This window comes from Panthera uncia, assembly GCF_023721935.1.
Source record: "Panthera uncia isolate 11264 chromosome C1 unlocalized genomic scaffold, Puncia_PCG_1.0 HiC_scaffold_4, whole genome shotgun sequence".
Classification (NCBI taxonomy): Eukaryota; Metazoa; Chordata; class Mammalia; order Carnivora; family Felidae; genus Panthera; species Panthera uncia.
Genome location: NW_026057585.1, coordinates 69347326 through 69367536, shown reverse-complemented (window position 1 = coordinate 69367536; position 20211 = coordinate 69347326). Strand labels below are relative to the sequence as shown.

Genomic DNA, 20211 nt, shown 5'->3' with positions numbered 1-20211 from the left:
ACTCTGTGCTGACAGCTCAGAGCCTGGAGCCTGCTTTGGATTCTGTGTCTCCCTCTCCTTCTGCCCCTCCCCCACTTGTGCTCTGTCTCTGTGTCTCAAAAATGAATAAGCATTTAAAAAAATTGTTTTTAATTCAGTATGTTGGCTGCATCAAAAATTAATATGCAAAATTTAGTAGTCCTCATATGCAAACAACAAACAGAAGATATAATGGAAGGAGAGCTCCAATTTACAATTGCAATAGAAAAGAGAAAAAACTAAGAATAAACGTTGCAGAAAATGTGCAAGCTAAAAAATTTCTGATGTCTACCAAGGGGCACAAAATACTTGAAGAGATACAAAATAAAGGTATGGAATGTACTTACATAAAAGATTCAATACCATAACGACATTAATTCTCCCTAAATCTATAAATTCTCTCTAACCTCAATAAAAATGGCAATAGTATGCTTTAGGAAACTGACAAGCTGATTGATTCTAAAAGTCACCTAAAGGGGTGCCTGGCTGGCTCAGTCAGTAAAGCATGCAACTCTTGATCCCAGGGTTGTGATTTCAAGCCCCATATTGGATTTGGAGCCTAATTAAAATAAAAAAGTTTTAAAAATAGATAAATCTCACATAAAAAATAAGGTAGAAACACCAAGACAATTCTGAAAAGGAAGAATAATGATAGAGAACTAGACTAACCAGATATTAAAATAAAGTTGCAATGATTAAGTTATTATAACAGTGTGTACTAGTATATGAATAGACAGATCAAGGCAACAGATTAAACGGACCTAAGAAAACAGACCTTGAAACATACCAAAATACTTAGGAAAATTCAGTAAATTTTCCAATCAGTGAGAAAAATATTAAATACATAATAAATATTGCTGGTACAACTGAATGATGAATTCCAGATAGATCAAATATTTAAATATAAGTAGTAAAATCATAAGATTAAAAAATGATAATTTTATTTGTAACATGGAAATATAGAGAATTTCTAAATAAGATAGAAGATAGAAATGAAAAGACACATACAGAACTTTATGCAAACAAACACATAAAACAGAGAATTAATACTTGTTTCAAACACATTGGCCAAAAAAAAAAAAAAAAAAGACCATGTATTAGGACAAAACAAAATCTAAGTATACTCTAAAAGGTAGACATCATGTACATCATTTTCTCTGATCATCATTAGAAATTAAATATCAGAGGTGCCTGGGTGGCTCAATCAGTTAAATGTCAGACTTCAGGTCAGGTCATGATCTAGCAGTTTATGAGTTCGGGCCCATGTCAGGCTTTGTGCTGACAGCTCAGAGCCTGGAGCCTGCCTCAAATTCTGTGTCTCCCCCTCTCTCTGCCCCTGCCCCTGCTCACACTCTGTCTCTACTTCAAAAGTAAACATTAAAAAAAAATTTTTTAATCTTTAAAAAAAAAACAAAACCCTACAGCAAACATTATGTTAATGGTGAAAAACTCAAAGCTTTCTGGTTAAGATTAGGAAAATGGTACGGATGTACCTTCTCTCTACTGCTTTTCTTTTCTTTTTTTTTAATGTTTGTTTATTTATTTTGAGGAAAAAGAGAAAGCATGAGCAGGGGAGGAACAGAGAGAGAGGGAGAGAGAGAGAATCCCAAGCAGGCTCTGCACTCAGCATAGAGCCCAACACAGGGCTCCATCTCACCATTGTAAGATCATGACCTGAGTCGAAATGAAGAGTTAGATCCCTAACTGGCTGAGCCCACCCAGGTGCTCCCTCACTACTGCATTTTAACATCATACTACAAGTCCTAGCTAATAGATGAGATGAGATGAGATGAGATGAGATAAGATAAGATAAGATAAGATAAGATAAGATAAGATAAGATAAGATATACAGGTTGGAAGGAAAAAAGATAAAACTGTCTTTGTTCACAGATGACATAATCATCTATGTAGCAATCCTAAAGAATCTATTAAAAAAACCTCCTGGGACTGATAAGCAATTATAATAAGGCTTCAGGATACAAGGTTAGTGTAAAAAAAAGTCAGTCACATTCATATACACCAGTAATGAACAACTGGAATTTAAAATTAAAAGCACATTACTATTTACATGACACCATATACAAAAGTTAACTTGAGTGGATCAAAGACCTAAATGCAAAGACCTAAATCTATAAAACTCTTACAGGAAAACACTGGGGAAAATCTTCATGATACTGGATTTGGCAATAATTTCTTGGATATCACACCAAAAAGCACAAGCACCCCAAGAAAAAATAGATAAACTGGACTTAATCATAATTTAAAACTTGTATATATCAAAGGACACAATCAAGAGAGTTAAAAGACAATCTATAGGAGAAAATATTTTCAACTCATATACATACATACAAATGCAACCCAATTCAAAAATGGGCAAAGGAACTGCCAACAGACACATGAAAAGATGCTCAGCATCACTAATCATCAGGGAAATGCAAATCAAAACCACAGTGAGATAGCACCTCACAACTGTCAGAATGGCTAAAATTAAAGCACAAGAAACAACAAGTGTTAGGGAGGATATAGAGAAAAAAGAACCCTCATGCACTGTTGGTCAAAATGCAAACTGGGGGGAGCCTGGGTGGCTCCGTTAAGCGGCCGGTTAAGCGGCCGACTTCGGCTCAGGTCATGATCTCACGGTCCGTGAGTTCGAGCCCCGCGTCGGGCTCTGAGCTGTCAGCACAGAGCCTGGAGCCTGTTTCAGATTCTGTCTCCCTCTATCTGACCCTCCCCCGTTCATGCTCTGTCTCTCTCTTATTTATTTTATCAAAAATAAATAAATGTTAAAAAAAATTGTTTTTTAAATGCAAACTGGTACAGCTACTGTGGAAAACATATGGATGTTCCTCAAAAAATTAAAAATACAACTACCATATGATCCAGTAATTCTGCTACTAAGTATTCACACAAAGAATACAAAGATACTAATTTGAAAAAATATATGCACTCCTATGTTTATTGAAGCATTATTTACAATAACCAAAATATGGAAGCAACCCAAGTGTCCATCATTAGATGAATGGATAAAAAAGATGTGGTATATTTATATACAACAGAATATTATTCAGCCATAAAAAAAGAATAAAATCTTGCCATTTGCAACACCATGGATGAATCTAGAGGATGTAATGCTAAGTAAAATACGTTAGTCAGATAAAGAGACAAATACCACAAGATTTCACCTATATGTGGAATTTAAGAAACAAAATAAATGGACAAAGGAAAAAAAGAGACAAACCAAAAAACAGACCCTTAACTATAGAGAACAAAATGGTGGTTACCAGAGGGGAGGTGGGCTGGGAGATTGATCAAATAGGCGAAGGGGATAAAGAGTTCACTTATCATGGGGTGCCTGGGTGGCTCAGTCGGTTAAGCATCCAACTTCGGCTCAAGTCATGATCTCATGGTTCGTGGGTTCTGGCCCTGCATCAGTCTCTGTGCTGACAGCTCAGAGCCTGGAGCCTACCTTGGATTCTGTGTCTCCCTGTCTTTGCCCCTTCCTCACTTGCACTCTGTCTCTATCTCTCAAAAATGAAACATTTAAAAAAAAGAGAGAGAGAGAGAGAGAGTACACTTATGATGAGCACTGAGTAATGTACAGAATTGTTGAATCACCATTGTATACATGAAACTAATATACACTGTATATTAAGTATAGTGGAATTAATTTTTTTTTTTAATGGGCAAAGGGGGGCTCCTGGGTGGCTCAGTCAGTTAAGAGTCCAACTTCGGCTCAGATCATGAACTTGAGTTTTGTACGTTCGAGCCCTGCATCAGGCTCTGTGCTGACAGCTTGGAGCCTGGAGCCTGCTTCAGATTCTGTGTCTCCCTCTCTCTCTGCCACTCCCCTGCTCGCGCTCTCTCTCTCTCTCTCTCAAAAATAATAAACATTAAAATTAAAAAAAAAACACCTGGAACTTGAAATATGGCTTAAATTGGAACATGGGTAGTTCATCCATAGTGACAGGTATAAAGACTGAGTAAGTGGGTAAAGATACTGGATTAGTAGGTATTTGTGGTGATAGGAGGCTGTGGAAGTTCTCCAGCTTGCTTCAGTTTTCTCAGTGAATTAGGACGCAAGCTCATCACTGAAAAGAAGTACTGAGGTTTTGATGAGAGAAGAAAAAGTATGAAATAATGTTCTGGGAGAGTAAGTGAACTTGGGAAATACGAATACTTGGAAGCATTAAGGGCTCAACTTTATTAAAAAATAACCAAATAAAAACTATATGAGTGGGTATATATGTGTATTTTCTTATATTTATATATAAATTTTTATATATGTATATAAGATGTCTGTGTATAATATATGTGTAAGCACAGAAAAGGATCCAGAAGTATACATATCAAATTGTTAATAATGCTTATTATTAGAGAGATATATATAGGGAGGGGGAGTGGAAGATACTCCTATATTATTTGAATTTTTGATCAGCATGTATTATCTTTATAATTAAAATAAAATAGCCTACTCAACAATAGCCAAATTATGGAAAGAGCCTAAATGTCCATCAACTGATGAATGGATAAAGAAATTGTGGTTTATATACACAATGGAATACTACGTGGCAATGAGAAAAAATGAAATATGGCCTTTTGCAGCAACATGGATGGAACTGGAGAGTGTGATGCTAAGTGAAATAAGCCATACAGAGAAAGACAGATACCATATGGTTTCACTCTTATGTGGATCCTGAGAAACATAACAGAAACCCATGGGGGAGGGGAAGGAAAAAAAAAAAAAAAAAAAAGAGGTTAGAGTGGGAGAGAGCCAAAGCATAAGAGACTGTTAAAAACTGAGAACAAACTGAGGGTTGATGGGGGGTGGGAGGGAGGGCAGGGTGGGAGGGAGGGCAGGGTGGGTGATGGGTATTGAGGAGGGCACCTTTTGGGATGAGCACTGGGTGTTGTATGGAAACCAATTTGACAGTAAATTTCATATATTTAAAAAAAAAAAAAAATTAAAAAATAGATGTACCCTATGACCCAGCCATAGCACTGCTAGGAATTTCCCCAAGGGATACAGGAATGCTGGTGCATAGGGGCACTTGTACCCCAATGTTTATAGCAGCAATAAATAACCAACAATAGCCAATTTACGGAAATAGCCTAAATGTCCATCAACTGATGAATGGATAAGAAGTTGTGGTTTCTATATACAATAGAATACTATGTGGCAATGCGAAAGAATGAAATATGGCCTTTTGTAGCAATGTGGATGGAACTAGAGAGTGTTATGCTAATTGAAATAAGTCATACAGAGAAAGACAGATACCATATGTTTTCACTTTTATGTGGATCCTGAGAAATTTAACAAAAGATCATGGGGGAGGGTAAGGGGAAAAAAAAAGAGGGAGGGAGGCAAACCATAAGAGACTGTAAAAACTGAGAATAAACCGAGGGTTGATGGGGGTTGGGAGGGAGGGTAAAGTGGGTGGTGGAAATTGAGGAGGGCACCTGTAGGGATGAGCACTGGGTGTTGTATGGAAACCAATTTGATAATAAATTTCATATAAAAACAAACAAAAAATAAATAAATAAAATAAAATAAAATAGCCTAGAAGTTTATAGTGTGAGAGGACAGTTTATTTTTTTAATTAATTTATTTTTTTGATCAAAATAAGGGCCTTGATAAATGTCTCTGGAGAGATGGAAAGAGGAAAAAATAGGATATAAACAACTATTATGTACAACTCCCAATGGTAAAATTCTCCCAGTCATCCCCTCCATCTCCAAAGTGTCTGAGGCAGTGATTGGGCACCACCAAGTAAATACAAAAATATCCAGGTTCTGACTCTAGGCGCTGATGGAAAAGGGGCAGGTCAGGCCTCCCAGGCATAAATGGAAGGAGCAGATATGATGTAAATCACATGAATTTCCATCTTCAAGGTAACTCCAAACTGCTGGCTGGCTCAGGGCATCCCCAGAACCCTCCTGCATTCTCCTATATGTTGAGTGCATCTGGTAGCAGACCCCAAGTGAGACCCAGTATACTGGCCAGGGTCATGGTGTCACACATGGACCAGCAAAAGCACACATAGCACTGGCCAGGCCCATGGCCACCAACAGTCCCAAAGCCGGAGGAGAGGAAAATTTAGAACACTGATCAAGATGCACAGCACCCTCACCTCAACTAGGCAAAGGATATGTCATAATTAAACACAATTATCAACTCTGTAGTAAAGCTGATTATCAACAAGACACTATGAGAAAAGCAGAGGCATCACTCACCTTGAACACTTCAGAGAAGAAGCCAGACCCTATTTTTTCACAGGTGAAGTCATCTAAACGTGTCAGTCTAGAAAAGGCACTTATAAGAGCTCGATATGAAGATGGCCAAACTCTTCCCACCTGGGTCATGTTCCCATCTCCCCCACCACCTCCTTCAGAATCTTCAAGACGCTCCACACGTGGAGGAAAGCCTGCAATTGAATTCCGTTTGCTCCGATCCATAGTCTCAATAATCACTTTTTCTTCTTTTAAGAAGGAACTCCACACATAATACGATTTTGTTGAGTTTTACTTCTCTTCCGGTTTGATGCTAAAAGAGATATCAGAAAGATATTTCATTAAAACCATTAATGAATAAATACATGCAAACCAATGAATTATCAATGTAAAAATATTTCCTCTTTCACATTCTAGGTCCTGATTTTCAGATCTAAAAAATACTTTATACCTTTACCTTAAAAAATACTGACATATTTAGGGGCGCCTGGGTGGCTCAGTCGGTTAAGCAGCCGACTTCAGCTCAGGTCATGATCTTGCGGTCCGTGAGGGCTGTGAGTTCGAGCCCCGTGTCGGGCTCTGTGCTGACAGCTCAGAGCCTGGAGCCTGTTTCAGATTCTGTGTCTCCCTCTCTCTGACCCTCCCCTGTTCATGCTCTGTCTCTCTCTGTCTCAAAAATAAATAAATGTTAAAAAAAAAAATTTAAAAAAAATACTGATATATTTAAAGCCCAAAATGTAGTCAGTCTTTAGAGTAGACTATAATAAATATCAACTGCATTCTAAAAAACAAAATAACAATAATATCTATCATTCATTGAGCACCCATTCTAGGAATCATAGTATAAAAGCTGTACATAGGTCATCATTTCATTCTCAAATAATCCACAATAGGGGAGCCTGTGTGACTCAGTTGGTTAAGCATCCGACTCTTCGTTTTGGCTCAGTCATGATCTTGTAGTTCATGAGTTCAAGCCTGCATCAGGCTCTGTGCTGACAACCTGGACTCTGCTTGGGATTTTCTGTCTCCCTCTCTCCCTGCCCCTTACCCATACTCATGCTCTCTCTCTCTCTCTCAGAAATAAATAAACATTTAAATAATAATAATAATCCATGATATAAGAATTAGTATGTTCTTGGGGCGCCTGGGTGGCTCAGTAGGTTAAGTGTCCAACTTTGGCTCCGGTCATAATCTCACAGTTTGTGAGTTTGAGCCCTGCATGGGGCTCTGTGCTGACAGCTCAGAGCCAGGAGCCTGCTTCAGATTCTGTGACTCCCTATCGCTGCCCCTCCCCTGCTCAAACTCTGTCTCTCTCTCTGTCTCTGTCTCTCTCTCAAAAATAAATAAACATTAAAAAAATGAACTTTAGAAAAGGGGATCAGTACTTGAATGTGGAGAAAGACAAGGGTGACTGTAATGTGGACAGAGATAGAAAAGATGGGGAAAAATAAACTTCACTTTAGAAAAATAAAATACAATGGGGCACCTGGGTGGCTCAGTTGGTTAAGTTTCCAACTTCAGCTCGGGTCATGATCTCATGGTTCGTGAGTTCAAGCCCCATGTCAGGCTCCATGTTGACAGTTCAGAGCCTACAGCCTGTTTCTGTCTCCCAGTCTCTCTGTTCTCCCTGCTTGTGCGCTCTCTCTCTCTCTCAAAAATAAAAGTAAACATTAAAATTTAAAAAAAAAAAAGAAAGTACAAAATACTGAAGTTAAAACTACATAAAACATAGTTGCTTGTGAAATTACTGAACAATCTGACTGCCTTACTATCTACTGAGTTTTAATTTTTTTAGATATATTTCATTTTGAATGAAATACATTATTAACTTCCACAATGCCTTCAATTTTTCTGGTGGGTAGCAAATTCTATTGTCTATACTAAGACTTGGAAGACAGAATTGCTCATTGTAGCTCAATAGGTCTGAGAGGAGGTAAGGAATACCTAATACCAACGAAACTGGTTTGGTTGGAGCTGTTACAAGTTTCAAAATAGCACAATAGGCTGAAATTTTTCTTTTTTCTTTCTTTTTTTTTTTTTTTTTTTTTTTTTCTTTCAAGTAGGCTCCATGCCTAGCGTGGAGCCCAACACAGGGCTTGAACTCATGATCCTGAGATCAAGACCTGAGCTGAGATCAAGAGTTGACTGCTCGGGGCGCCTGGGTGGCGCAGTCGGTTAAGCGTCCGACTTCAGCCAGGTCACGATCTCGCAGTCTGTGAGTTCGAGCCCCGCGTCAGGCTCTGGGCTGATGGCTCCGAGCCTGGAGCCTGCTTCCGATTCTGTGTCTCCCTCTCTCTCTGCCCCTCCCCCGTTCATGCTCTGTCTCTCTCTGTCCCAAAAATAAATAAAAAACGTTGAAAAAAAAAAATTTAAAAAAAGAGTTGACTGCTCAACCAAATGAGCCAGTCAGGTGCCCCTAGGCTGAAATTTTTGATATTTTTATTCTGAAAAGCAAATATCTTTGTATCTTGGTTCATGGGGAAGGGGAAATGTATTTATTTAAAAGGTATATGCTGGGGCGCCTGGGTGGCTCAGTTGGTTAAGTATCTGACTTTTGCTCAGGTCATGATCTCATGGTTCATGAGTTTGAGCCTTGCACTTTGGATCCTCTGTCTCCCTCTCTCTCTCTGCCCTTCCCCTGCTCATTCTCTCGCTCTCTCTCTCTCTCTCTCTCTCTCTTTCTCTCTCTCTCTAATAAATAAATAAATAAAATTTTTTAAGAAGGTTAAAAAAATAAAAGATATATACTTATACAAACTCCTGCACATCAGGAGATGTGAACAAGAATATTCATTTTATTTCAGCATTGTTTGTAATAAGTGTGTGTGTGGAGGGGGGAGGAAACAACCCAAAGTTAATCTGTAAGAACAACAGTAAACTGTAGAATATTTTCAATGAAATACATAGCACTTACAATGAATGAACTCTATCTAGCAATGTAGATGTATTTCAAAAGCAATACTAAGTAGGGGGAAAGAAGTAAGTTGTAGTTAAGTGGTATCATTAAAATTTAATTCAAAAACATTTGTTTAAGTTACAAAAAAATGGAAGTGAAAAGAAAGCTGGGGTAGCAATACTTATATGGACAAAATGGGACTTTAAAAAAAAAGATGATAAAAAGAAACAAAGGAGGACACTACATAATGATAAAGGGAAAATTTCAACAAGAGAATGTAACAACTATAAATACATAAAGTAATTATTAACAGACATAAAGGAAAAAATTGACAATAATACAATAGTAGGGGACTTTAACACCCCACTTACATTGATAGATAGATCAGACAGAAAATCAACAAGGAAACAATAGCTTTGAATGACACATTAGACCATATGGATCTAATAGATATATTCAGAACATCCAAAAACAGTGGAATACACATTCTTTTCAAGTGCACATGGAACATCTTCCAGAACAAATCACATGTTAGACCACAAAACAAGTCTCAACAAATTGAAAAAGACTAAAATCATATCACGCATCTTTCCTGAGGATAATAGTATGAAACTAGAAACCAATCACAAGACAAAATCTGGAAAGAACACAAATACACAGAGGCTAAATAACTTGCTAGTAAACAATAAATGGGTCAACCAAGAAATCAAAGAAATTTAAAAATACATGGAGACAAATGAAAAAGAAAATACAACTGTCCAAAATCTTTGGGATGCAGCAAAAGCTATTCTAAAGGGAATATTATAACAATGCAGGCCTACCTCAAGAAACAAAAAAAAATCTCAAATAAACAACCTAACTTTACACCTAAAGGAGCTAGGAAAAGAGTAACAAAGCCTAAAGCTAGTAGAAGGAAGATAATAATAAAGATTAGAACACAAATAAATGAAACAGAAACTAAAAAAAAAAAAAGAACAGATCAATGAAACCAGGACCTGGTTCTTCGAAAAGATCAACAAAATCGATAAGCATTTAGCCAGACTCATCAAAAAAAAAAAAAAGAGAAAGAGGACTCAAATGAATAAAATCAGAATGAAGGAGGAGAAATAAAACCAACACCAACAGCAAGAAATACAAAGGATTATAAGAGAATATTATGAAAAATTATATGCCAACACCCAAAAAACAAATAATCCAGTGAAGAAATGGGCAAAAGACATGGATAGACACTTCTCCATAGAAGACATCTAGATGGCCAACCAACACATAAAAAAATGCTCAACATCACTCATCACATCAAAACAGTGAGATACAACCTCACACCATTCAGAATGGCTAACATTAACAACTCAGGTAACAACAGATGTTGGTGAGGATGCGGAGAAAGAGGATCTCTTTTGCACTGCTGGTGGGAATGCAAACTGATGCAGCCACTCTGGAAAACAGTATGGAGGTTGCTCAAAAAATTAAAAATAGAACTACCCTACAACCCAGCAATTGCACTACTGGGTAGTAGAGAGAGAGAGAGAGAGAGAGAGAGAGAGAGAATTGCAAGCAGGCTCTGCACTGACAACACAAAGCCTGATGTAGGACTTGAACTCATGAACTGTGAGATCATGACCTGACAAGAAACCAAAACTCGGACACCTAACTGTCTGAGACACCCAAGTGCTCCCTAAATGACCATGTCTTAAATGAAATCAACCAAGCTACAAGTGACTTTCAATTTAATCTGATAAATTTTAATTAGCCATGAAAGGCAACAAAAGTACAAATGAAACCACGTCCTATTTTTTAAGTCTGAAAATGATTAATTAAAAAAAATTTTTTAATGTTTATTTTATTTTTGAGAGAGAGATAGAGCAGGGGAGGGGCAGAGAGAGAGACACACACAAAATTCAAAGCAGGCTCCAGGTTCTGAGCTGTCAGCATAGGGCCTGACACAAGGCTTGAATCTGCAAACTGTGTGATCATGACCTGAGCCGAAGTCGGACACTCAACCAACTGAGTCACCCAGGCACCCCTGAAAATGATTAATTTTAAAGTAAAAAAGGAATTATTTGAAATGTGTGAGATTTTTACATTTTCAGCCTTTCAATTACCTCCCTTAGTCTTATTTATGGAATATTATATTTTTTATACTAATTGTACCCCTGAAAGTATACTATTTTGGGGAACAAAGACAACTGCAATTACTCTCACATTTACTAGAAAGATTCAATGACTGAAAAAATGCAGGTTTCACTTTAAACAGACCACTTGAGGGGCGCCTGGGTGGCTCAGCCAGTTGAGCATTGCACTCTTGACTACAGCTTAGGTCATGATCTCATGGTCTGTGGGTTCGAGCCCCACATCAGGCTCCATGCTGGCAGTGCGGAGCCTGCTCGGGACTGTCTCTCTCTCCCTTCTCTCTGCCCCTTCCCCACTCACGCTCTCTCACTCTCTCTCAAAAACAAATAAATGTTAAAAAAAGAAGAAGAAGAATTAATTTTCAGAGCACCTGGGTATTTTAGTTGGTTGAGCATCTGAATTTGGCTCAGGTTATGATCTCACAGTTTGTGAGTTCGAGGCCTGCATTGGGCTGTGTGCTGACAGCTCAGAGCTTGGAGCCTGCTTCGGATTCAGTGTCTCCCTTTCTCTCTGCACCTCCCCCACTCATTCTTTCTCCCTCTCTCTCTCTTTTTTTTTTAATTTATTTATTTTTGAAAGACAGAGTGAGACAGAGCACGAGTAGAGGAAGGGCAGAGAGAGGAGACACAGAATCTGAAGCGGGCTCCAGGCTCTGGGCAAGTGTTCAGCACAGAGCCCGATGCAGGTCTCGAACCCACAAACCGTGAGATCACACCCTGAGCCAAAGTTGGACACTTAACCGACTGACCCACCCAGGCGCACCCCCCCCCTCAAAATTAAACATTAAAAAAAAAGAAGAAGAATTCATTTTCCTGGGACAAGATGGAGCCATTCATGCTGTTCCTGACAGTGTGAGGATCAGAAGAACTGCACATGGTAAATGGACCACCACATTTCACAGAAAGTACATCGTTTCCAAGGGAATGTGGGAAAAACTGCAAAGTCTACACATTTAGTAAGGATGGCACCTTGTTTGCCTGGGGCAATGGAGAAAAATAAATATTATCAATGTCACTAACAAGGGACTACTGCACTCCTTTGACTTCTCAAAGGCAATTTGCCTTGAGTTCTCACCCAAAAACACTGTCTTGGCAATGTGGCCTCACATTACTTCTAAAGATGGCACAGCTAGGATACCTAACTACCACTTTATGATGTGAAAATAGGTACATGTTTGAAGTCTTTCATCTAGAAAAAAGTGCAAAATTGGTGTCCATCCGGGTGAGGAGATGAATATTTTTGTTGGAAATGTTAACGGGGCACCTGAGTGGTCAGTTGGTTGAGACTCCGACTTCAGCTCAGGTTATGATCTCATGCTTCATGGGTTTGAGCCCTGCATGACACTATCTGCTGTCAGCACAGAGCCTGCTTTGGATCCTCTGTTTTCCTTTCTCTCTGCCCCTCCCCTGCTCTCACTTTTTCTCTCTTTCAAATATAAATAAACATTAAAAAATAAAAAGGAAATGTTAACAATGAAGTTCACTTCTTTGAAAAAAATTCTAGTATGGAAATATTTATGAAATAAATTTACTATTTATTATAAATGTATAGTTTTATTGCCTTATATGGCATCATAGGGTTTCCCTAAATACTGTTAATAGATTAAAAATTGCTATTAATTCATTTGAATAACTCTTCTATATCTAAATGCTAGTGAAATTCTAAAACACAAAGATTTCCTTTCATAATAAGTTTTTATTTTTTAAAGACTTTTTAATTTTTTTTTTTTTTTTGAGAGAGAGGAAGAGAGAGTGTGCGTGCGAACAGGGGAGAGCAGAGAGAGGGAGAAGGAGAATCCCAACTAGGTCCTGCATTGTTAGCATGGAGCCCAACACAGGGCTCAATCTCATGAACCTGAGATCATGACCTGAGCTGAAATCAAGAGTCGGATGTTCAACCAACTGCCCCAAACTTGGAATTCTTAAATGAAAACTGGTGATAGTATGATCTGCTTCACTAAAAATATTTCAGCTGGAATCCCAGTGGTTCTCATTTAGGGACATGTGAAAATTTAGGGGGAGGAAGGTCCTTGTCAGGGAGGAGTTACTGTCACAGTGGTGAAGGTGTGGGGTGGGCACTACTGGCATTTTAGTGGGCAGGGGCCAGGAAAGCTAAATGTCCTACAATGCATAGAACACTCCTGCACAACAAAGAATTGTCCTGCCCTAAATGCCAATAGTGCCCTCGTTGAGAAATACTGTGTTAGAAAAGCTACATCAGTTTGGTACTTTAAACTAGGAAATAGCCTTTAGCAGTCTTTCAAAAATGCCAAAATTATGTTGCTAGGAAGGACACAAATCATTTTTTAGTAACTGTATTCTCAATTTCAACACTTATAAACTTGGAAGTTCAAACCTTTTGCTTTCTTTTTTACATAGGCGAGTGTTGCTTTTCAAAGGCTAATTTTCACTTATATTGGGGATTGATTTATTTTTCACAAAGAAGGTACAATTAAAACTGTGGGAAAAGTAAAAGCTACCAGTAAATGAGCCAGTGAATTAAATACTGTATATCCAATATTATATATATTATCCTTCAAAGCAGGAACTCCACAAATGATTTTCCAGAGAATCAAGGAAACTTTTCTAGGACTCACAGTTAGATCATACTCCCATCTGAAATGTTTCTGGAAATAATAACTGCAGTTACCATTTACCATGGACCATGCATTCTACCAAGTGGGTTTTTTTTTGTTTGTTTCATTTTGTTTTAAATTTTTTTTAATGTTTATTTATTTTTGAGAGAGAGAGCACAAGCTGGGGAGGGCAGAGAGAGAGGGAGACACAAAATCCACAGTAGGATCCAGACTCTAAGCTGTCCACACAGAGCCTGATGCGGGGCTCAAACCCATGAACCATGAGATCATGACCTGAGCTCAACTGACTCAGGCGTTCAAACGACTAAACCACCTAGGCACTCCTACCAAGTGTTTTGCATACGCTATCTCTAGTATTTATGACAACTCTGCAAAGTAGGTATTATCTCAAATTTAAAGAGGACGAAATTAAGACACTGAGATTAAAAGACTTGATCAAACTCAAATAACTAGTGACAAACTTGGGATTCAAATTCAGTACTTCCAAATTGAAACACTTTCCACCATGATATGTCCCTTCCAGAAAAACAACTAAATTTCGTGAAAAATTATTTGTATATTAAGCTAGGTAGAAAGCTACTATTATTCCACTCCCACCCACCCCTCCACCCCCATCTTGACAACAGAGGCTAAGGAGTATACAATGATAGCTCCACCAGCCTCTGGAACAAAAGCCTTTAGTCATTTAATCACATTCCACAGACATAAAAATGAGCATTGGTTTAAAAAGACAGACTGTCTAAAGAATGGATGCCAAGCTGCAAGCTGACAGGGAAGATAGGTCAACTCCCAATCATATTTCTTTTCCATTCTGATATATAGTATTTATTGTTTCTTACCCTCTCATTTAATAGGCACAAAGTAGAGGAAACTTCACAATAATGGAGATGCAAATAAAATCCTGCAAGGTACTGACTAGTTATCAACCATCAGGTAGCAGGCAGGACATGGCAGTGTCAGTGTCAGCCAGCAACCAAAAATTTTCAATATCCATCCAAATATAGAATTGTGTGTGCACAAAGTTGGTAATGAAGTTCCACAAAGTGAGTAAAAAAGTCTGCTGAGATTTCAGTGGACTTTTATAACCTGGGTATAAAGAGTAGAAAAAGAAGGCAAACAGTATCCTAATCATATATTGCTTTCTTTCTATTATCATAAAAATTTCCTAAGTCAAAACAAAACAAGGATTTGTTATGGGTAAGATGTAATCCAGAAAACTGGCCATTTTCCAGAACATGAATACTGACAAGTACATTAGCTGTGTATCAAGACCAACCACATAGCAAATCTATATGACAGGTCTGCTCAGCTGCTATCCTTTCTATGAACCAACATAGCAAATACAGACACATTTCAGGATGACTGCCCAATTAAAAATAAAAGCAATACTGCTGAACTTGCCATCCTACTGCGAAATAATGAGTTGCAGTTTCCATTCAAACCAAAGGCAATCTAACATAGAAACTGGCATCCCCTATTTAATTAGCCATGAATTACACAATGGCATATATTGGTGTCAGACAGATCAAAAGCCAGTTCTTAAAACTGTATTATCTCTTTTGGATAAACATCTTTTCTGCTCTTTTAACTACAATCTACCAGGCCTTATGTCATGACACAAAACAGAAACTTAGGTTTAAAGTTGTAAAAGCATTTACATTAACTAGTCCAGTCTTTCGGACAATTCAGGAATCTTCTCTGTTAACTGACTCAAATGTTAATTGGATAACTAGGTAGGTACAAGGCATTATAATAAAATTTAATTAGTTACTATAATCCAAACAGTCCTCCACGTGCTTTATATTTAATATTCATAATAGCCCAATAAAATAGATACTATTATTATTCTTGTTTTTTAAATGTGGAAACAAAGACATGAAGGAATTAGTTAACTGGTCCAAGCTCCTACAGCCAAGAAGTTGTAGAGCCAGAATTCAAATCCAGAGCCTGTACTCTTAATCATTATACTACTGCCTCTCTTAGATAAGCATATAGAAAACCAAATAAAACATGATTCAACCCCTCCAGGAGCTTAGTCTCCCCTTGGAAAGAAAGACACATGTAATTCAATGAGTACAATACAGTGTGATAATTGCTAATGACATGTTAAAAATAAGGAGGACTTAATTAAAGCACTAGCAGTAAGGACAGAGAATTAGGAAAGCAGGTAAGTGACTTTAAAAACAAGAGCAAAAATTGGGGTGCCTGGGTGGCTCAGTTAAGCCTCCGACTTTGGCTCAGGTCATGATCTCGCGGTCCATGAGTTCAAGCCCCACATCGGGCTCTGTGCTAAAGCTCAGAGCCTGGAGCCTGCTTCAGATTCTGTGTCTCCCTCTCTCTGCCTCTCCCCCACTCATGCTCTGTCTCTCTCTCTCTGTCAAAAATAAATAAACATTAAAAAAAAATTAAAACGAGAGCAAATAGAAGTAGGAGAAAGTAGGAGGTACGAGCAGTACTTAGGATGACTCCAAGTTTAACTAGAATCCTCCCCATGTTTCAAGCTTGGGTGATTTGGGGAATGAGGAGGAATTCACCAAAGGAAAATATTTGTGAACTGATTAAAATTCTCTTCTGATCACAGAGTTTGAGGTACCTAAAAGAATACCAAGTGACAATATTTAGGAAGCAGCTATCGACACCACACTGGAGTCAGAAGAGAAGACTAGCCTGGAGACGCAGACTTGAAAGTCATTAGCACTTCCAAATATTCTAAAGAGTCTCTCAAAGTAGAGAATATGAGTAATAGCTAATATTTACTGAGTTGCTATTATGTGCCACAGCCCAGTCTCCTTCTCGACATCCTTAAATGAGATCAGATAAGAGGCCAAGGAAACACTAACATATACAGAACAAAAGGGAAACAACAGAGGTAAAAATAAAACCAGGAAGAAAGTATGTCACACAAGCCAAAGGTGGAAATGATGAACATTATCAAATGCCACAACGTAGTCAAATAATATGAAGAATGGTGGCCAATGGATTGAACATTACAGAAGCAAGAGTCAGCCCAGCCTACTGAAAAAACACCACTAAGAAAGAGCCCACTAATTCCTCCAGTGGCTTGTTCTATTATTGGAAAGTCTAATTGTTACAAAAGTTTTTCTTTCTGAAGAAATATAAGAATGGAAAACATAGTATTCTATTCAAATTCTGACTCTGAAGGAGAATTAAGAGCTATAATGACTTAAATACAGTAATGATACTTGATTGAATCCTGATTTGAACAAACTAGATATAAAAGATAACTGAGGAAATTTTTATAAGGATTTCTACTAGATGATGGTAGAAAATCATTTTTTTAAGTTTATCAATCTTTTTTTAGTAATCTTTACACCCAACATGGAGCTCAGACTTACAACCACGAGATCAAGAGTCACATGCTCTTCTGCCTGAGCCAGTCAGGCACCCTGATGATAGTAGAAAATTATTATCAATTTCGTTAAGTGTGACAATGACATTAAGATTATATAAGACTTATTTTTGGAGAAACAGAGGTGAAATAGCATGTCTGTAGTTTCATTAAAATATATCAGAAAAAAATAAATGTAGCAAATTTTACAAAATGTTAGTAACTTATATATGGGAGATGGGTAAATGGGTGTTACTTACATTTTGCTCATAATAACAAAAACAAAAAGGCTTCAGAAACAAAAGATAAACATTTTTCAATTAAAAAAATCCAGCAAATGAATATAGGTATACCTTATTTTATTGTGGATAAATTACTATGCTTCACAGATAGTGCATTTTTTACAAACTGAAGGTTTATGGCAACCCTGCATTGATTAAGTCTATTGGCACCATTTTCCAACAGCATTTCTTCACTTCTCATCTCTCTCTCATTTTGGTAATTCTTCCACTACGGCAAACTTTTCATTATTATTGTACTTGTTATGGTGATCTGTGATGTTACTAATTATCTGGGGATGTCACAAACTGCACCATATAAGATGGAGAACTGACATGATGAATATTGTGAGTGTTCTAACTGCCCCATCAACCAGCTTTTCCCTCTTCTCTCTCCTCCTAGGGCTTCCCTAGTCCCTGAGACACAATCTTGAAGTTAGGCCAGTTGATTTTTATTTTCAAGTCTTATTACTTAAGGAACACATTTCAGGAGCACCTGGGTGGCCCAGTCAGTTAAGTGTCTGACTTCGGTCCAGGTCACAATCTCATGGTTTGTGAGTTGGAGCCTAGCAGGCATCGGACTCTGTGCTGATAATGCACAGCCTGCCTGGGATTCTCTCTCCCTCTCTGCCCCTCCCCTACTTGTGCATTCTCAATCTCCCTCTCTCTCTCTCTCTGTCTCTCTCTCTCAAAAATATAAAAAGAAAAAGAAACACATTCCATAAGGCTACAGCTGCAATAGGAAATGATTCCTTTGATGAATCTGGACAAAATAAACTGAAAATCTCCTGGAAAGGATTCACCATTCTAGATTCCATTAAGAACATTTGCTATTCATGGGAAGAAGTCAAAATAGCAACAGTAAATAAGAGTTTGGAAGAAACTGATTCCAATCCTTACACATGACTTTGTCAGGTTCAAGACATCAATGGAGGAAGTAACTGCAGATGGGGTGGAAATAGGAAAAAAATTAGAAGTGGAGCCCAAAGATGTGACTCAACTATTACAATCTTACAATCTCATGATAAAACTTGCTTTTTATGGGTGAGCAAATAAAGTATTTTCTTAGGGTGGAATCTACTCCTGAAGATGCTGTGAAGATTGTTGAAATGAAAACAAAGGCTTTAGAACATCACATAAACTTAGGTGATAAAGCAGCTACAGTGTTTGAGAAGACTGACTCCAGTTTGGAAAGAAGTTCTCCTGTGGGTAAAATGCTATCAAACAGCGTCACATGCTACAGAGGAATCATTCCTGGAAGTAACAGAAATATCAATGTGGCAAACTTCACATTCTTGTCTTATTTTAAGAAATTGCTACAGCTGCCTCAACCTTCAGTAACCACTATGCTGATCAGGGAGCAGCCATCAACATTCAGACATGACTCTCCACCAGCAAAAAGATTATGACTCACTGAAAGGTGAGATGATGGTTAGCATTTTTAAGCAATACAGCACTGACCCTCAAACAACACATGTTTGAACTACATGGGTCCACTTATAAATGAGTTTTTGATAAATATAGTACAGTACTATAAATATATTTTCCCAAGACTTTCTTAATAACATTTTCATTTCAAAACAAAACAAAACAAAAAAACAAAACAAATTCTTTTCTCTAGTCTACTTTATTGTCAGAATACAATACATAATATATATACAAAATACGTTAATCAACTGTCTTTTTGGTAAGACTTCCATGGGGCACTTGGGTGGCTCAGTCGGTTAAGTGTCTGACTTGGACTCAGATCATGATCTCACGGTTTGTGGGTTCAAGCCCCACGCTGGGCTCTGTGCGGACAGCTCAGAGCCTGGAGCCTGCTTCAGATTCTGTGTCTCCCTCTCTGTCTGTTCTTCCCCTGCTAACACTCTGTCTCTGTCTCTCAAAAATGAATAAATGTTAAAAAATTTTTAAAAAGTGGCACCTGGGTGGCTCAGTCAGTTAAGCGTCCAACTTCAGCTCAGGCTGATTAATAAATAAACAGTAAAAATTTTTAATAAAAAAAAAAAAAGACTTCCGGTCAACAGCAGGCTATTAGTAGTTAAGTTATATGTGAATTTTTTACCACACCGGGAGTCAACACCCCAACCCCTGTGTTGTTCAGGGTACACTGTATTTTTTAACTAAGGTGTATATATTTTTTTTGATATAATGCTACTGTATACATAACAGACTACAGTATAGTATAAACATAAATTTTATATGTACTGAGAATCAAAAATTTCATTTGGCCCATTTTAATGTGTTGGTATGGAACTAAATCTGCAATATCTCCAAGGCTATGCCTGTACAGCAAAGAGATCACAAACATCAACACTAGAAATGGAAAAACCAGCTGCTTTTATGTTGTGTGAATGAGTACATATTGCTTGGAATAAAATTTCTAAAAAAGCAACACACATATATTCAAAAACTGTTATATCTCAAACAGTTTAAATGGAATAGCAGAGGATATACCATGGTGAACTGTGCTAGATAATTCAAAAAGGACCTAGTGATGGCGAAGATACTGAAATTGAAAAAGCATGTAAAGGCTTAAAATTTCATGAAATGAGAGCAGGAAAAAAAGCGATTTTTCTAAAATATTATTATATATTTAACATATATGGAGGGGGCGCCTGGGTGACTCAGTCTGTTAAGCGACAGACTTCAGCTCAGGTCATGATCTCATAGTTCATGAGTTTGAGTCCTGCACAGGACTCTCTGCTGTCTGTGC

At 37.7% G+C, this 20211-nt stretch overlaps 1 protein-coding gene across 1 annotated transcript in view; it reads right to left on the bottom strand.

Annotated features, from left to right (window-relative positions):
- Window positions 1-20211, bottom strand: part of TESK2 (testis associated actin remodelling kinase 2) — a 130396-nt gene that overhangs the window by 95411 nt on the left and 14774 nt on the right. Inside the window, exon 2 of the mRNA XM_049618635.1 lies at window positions 6250-6559. Coding sequence (XP_049474592.1) covers window positions 6250-6471 — 222 coding nt within the window. The 5' untranslated portion in view covers window positions 6472-6559. The remainder of the gene's footprint in view (window positions 1-6249; window positions 6560-20211) is intronic.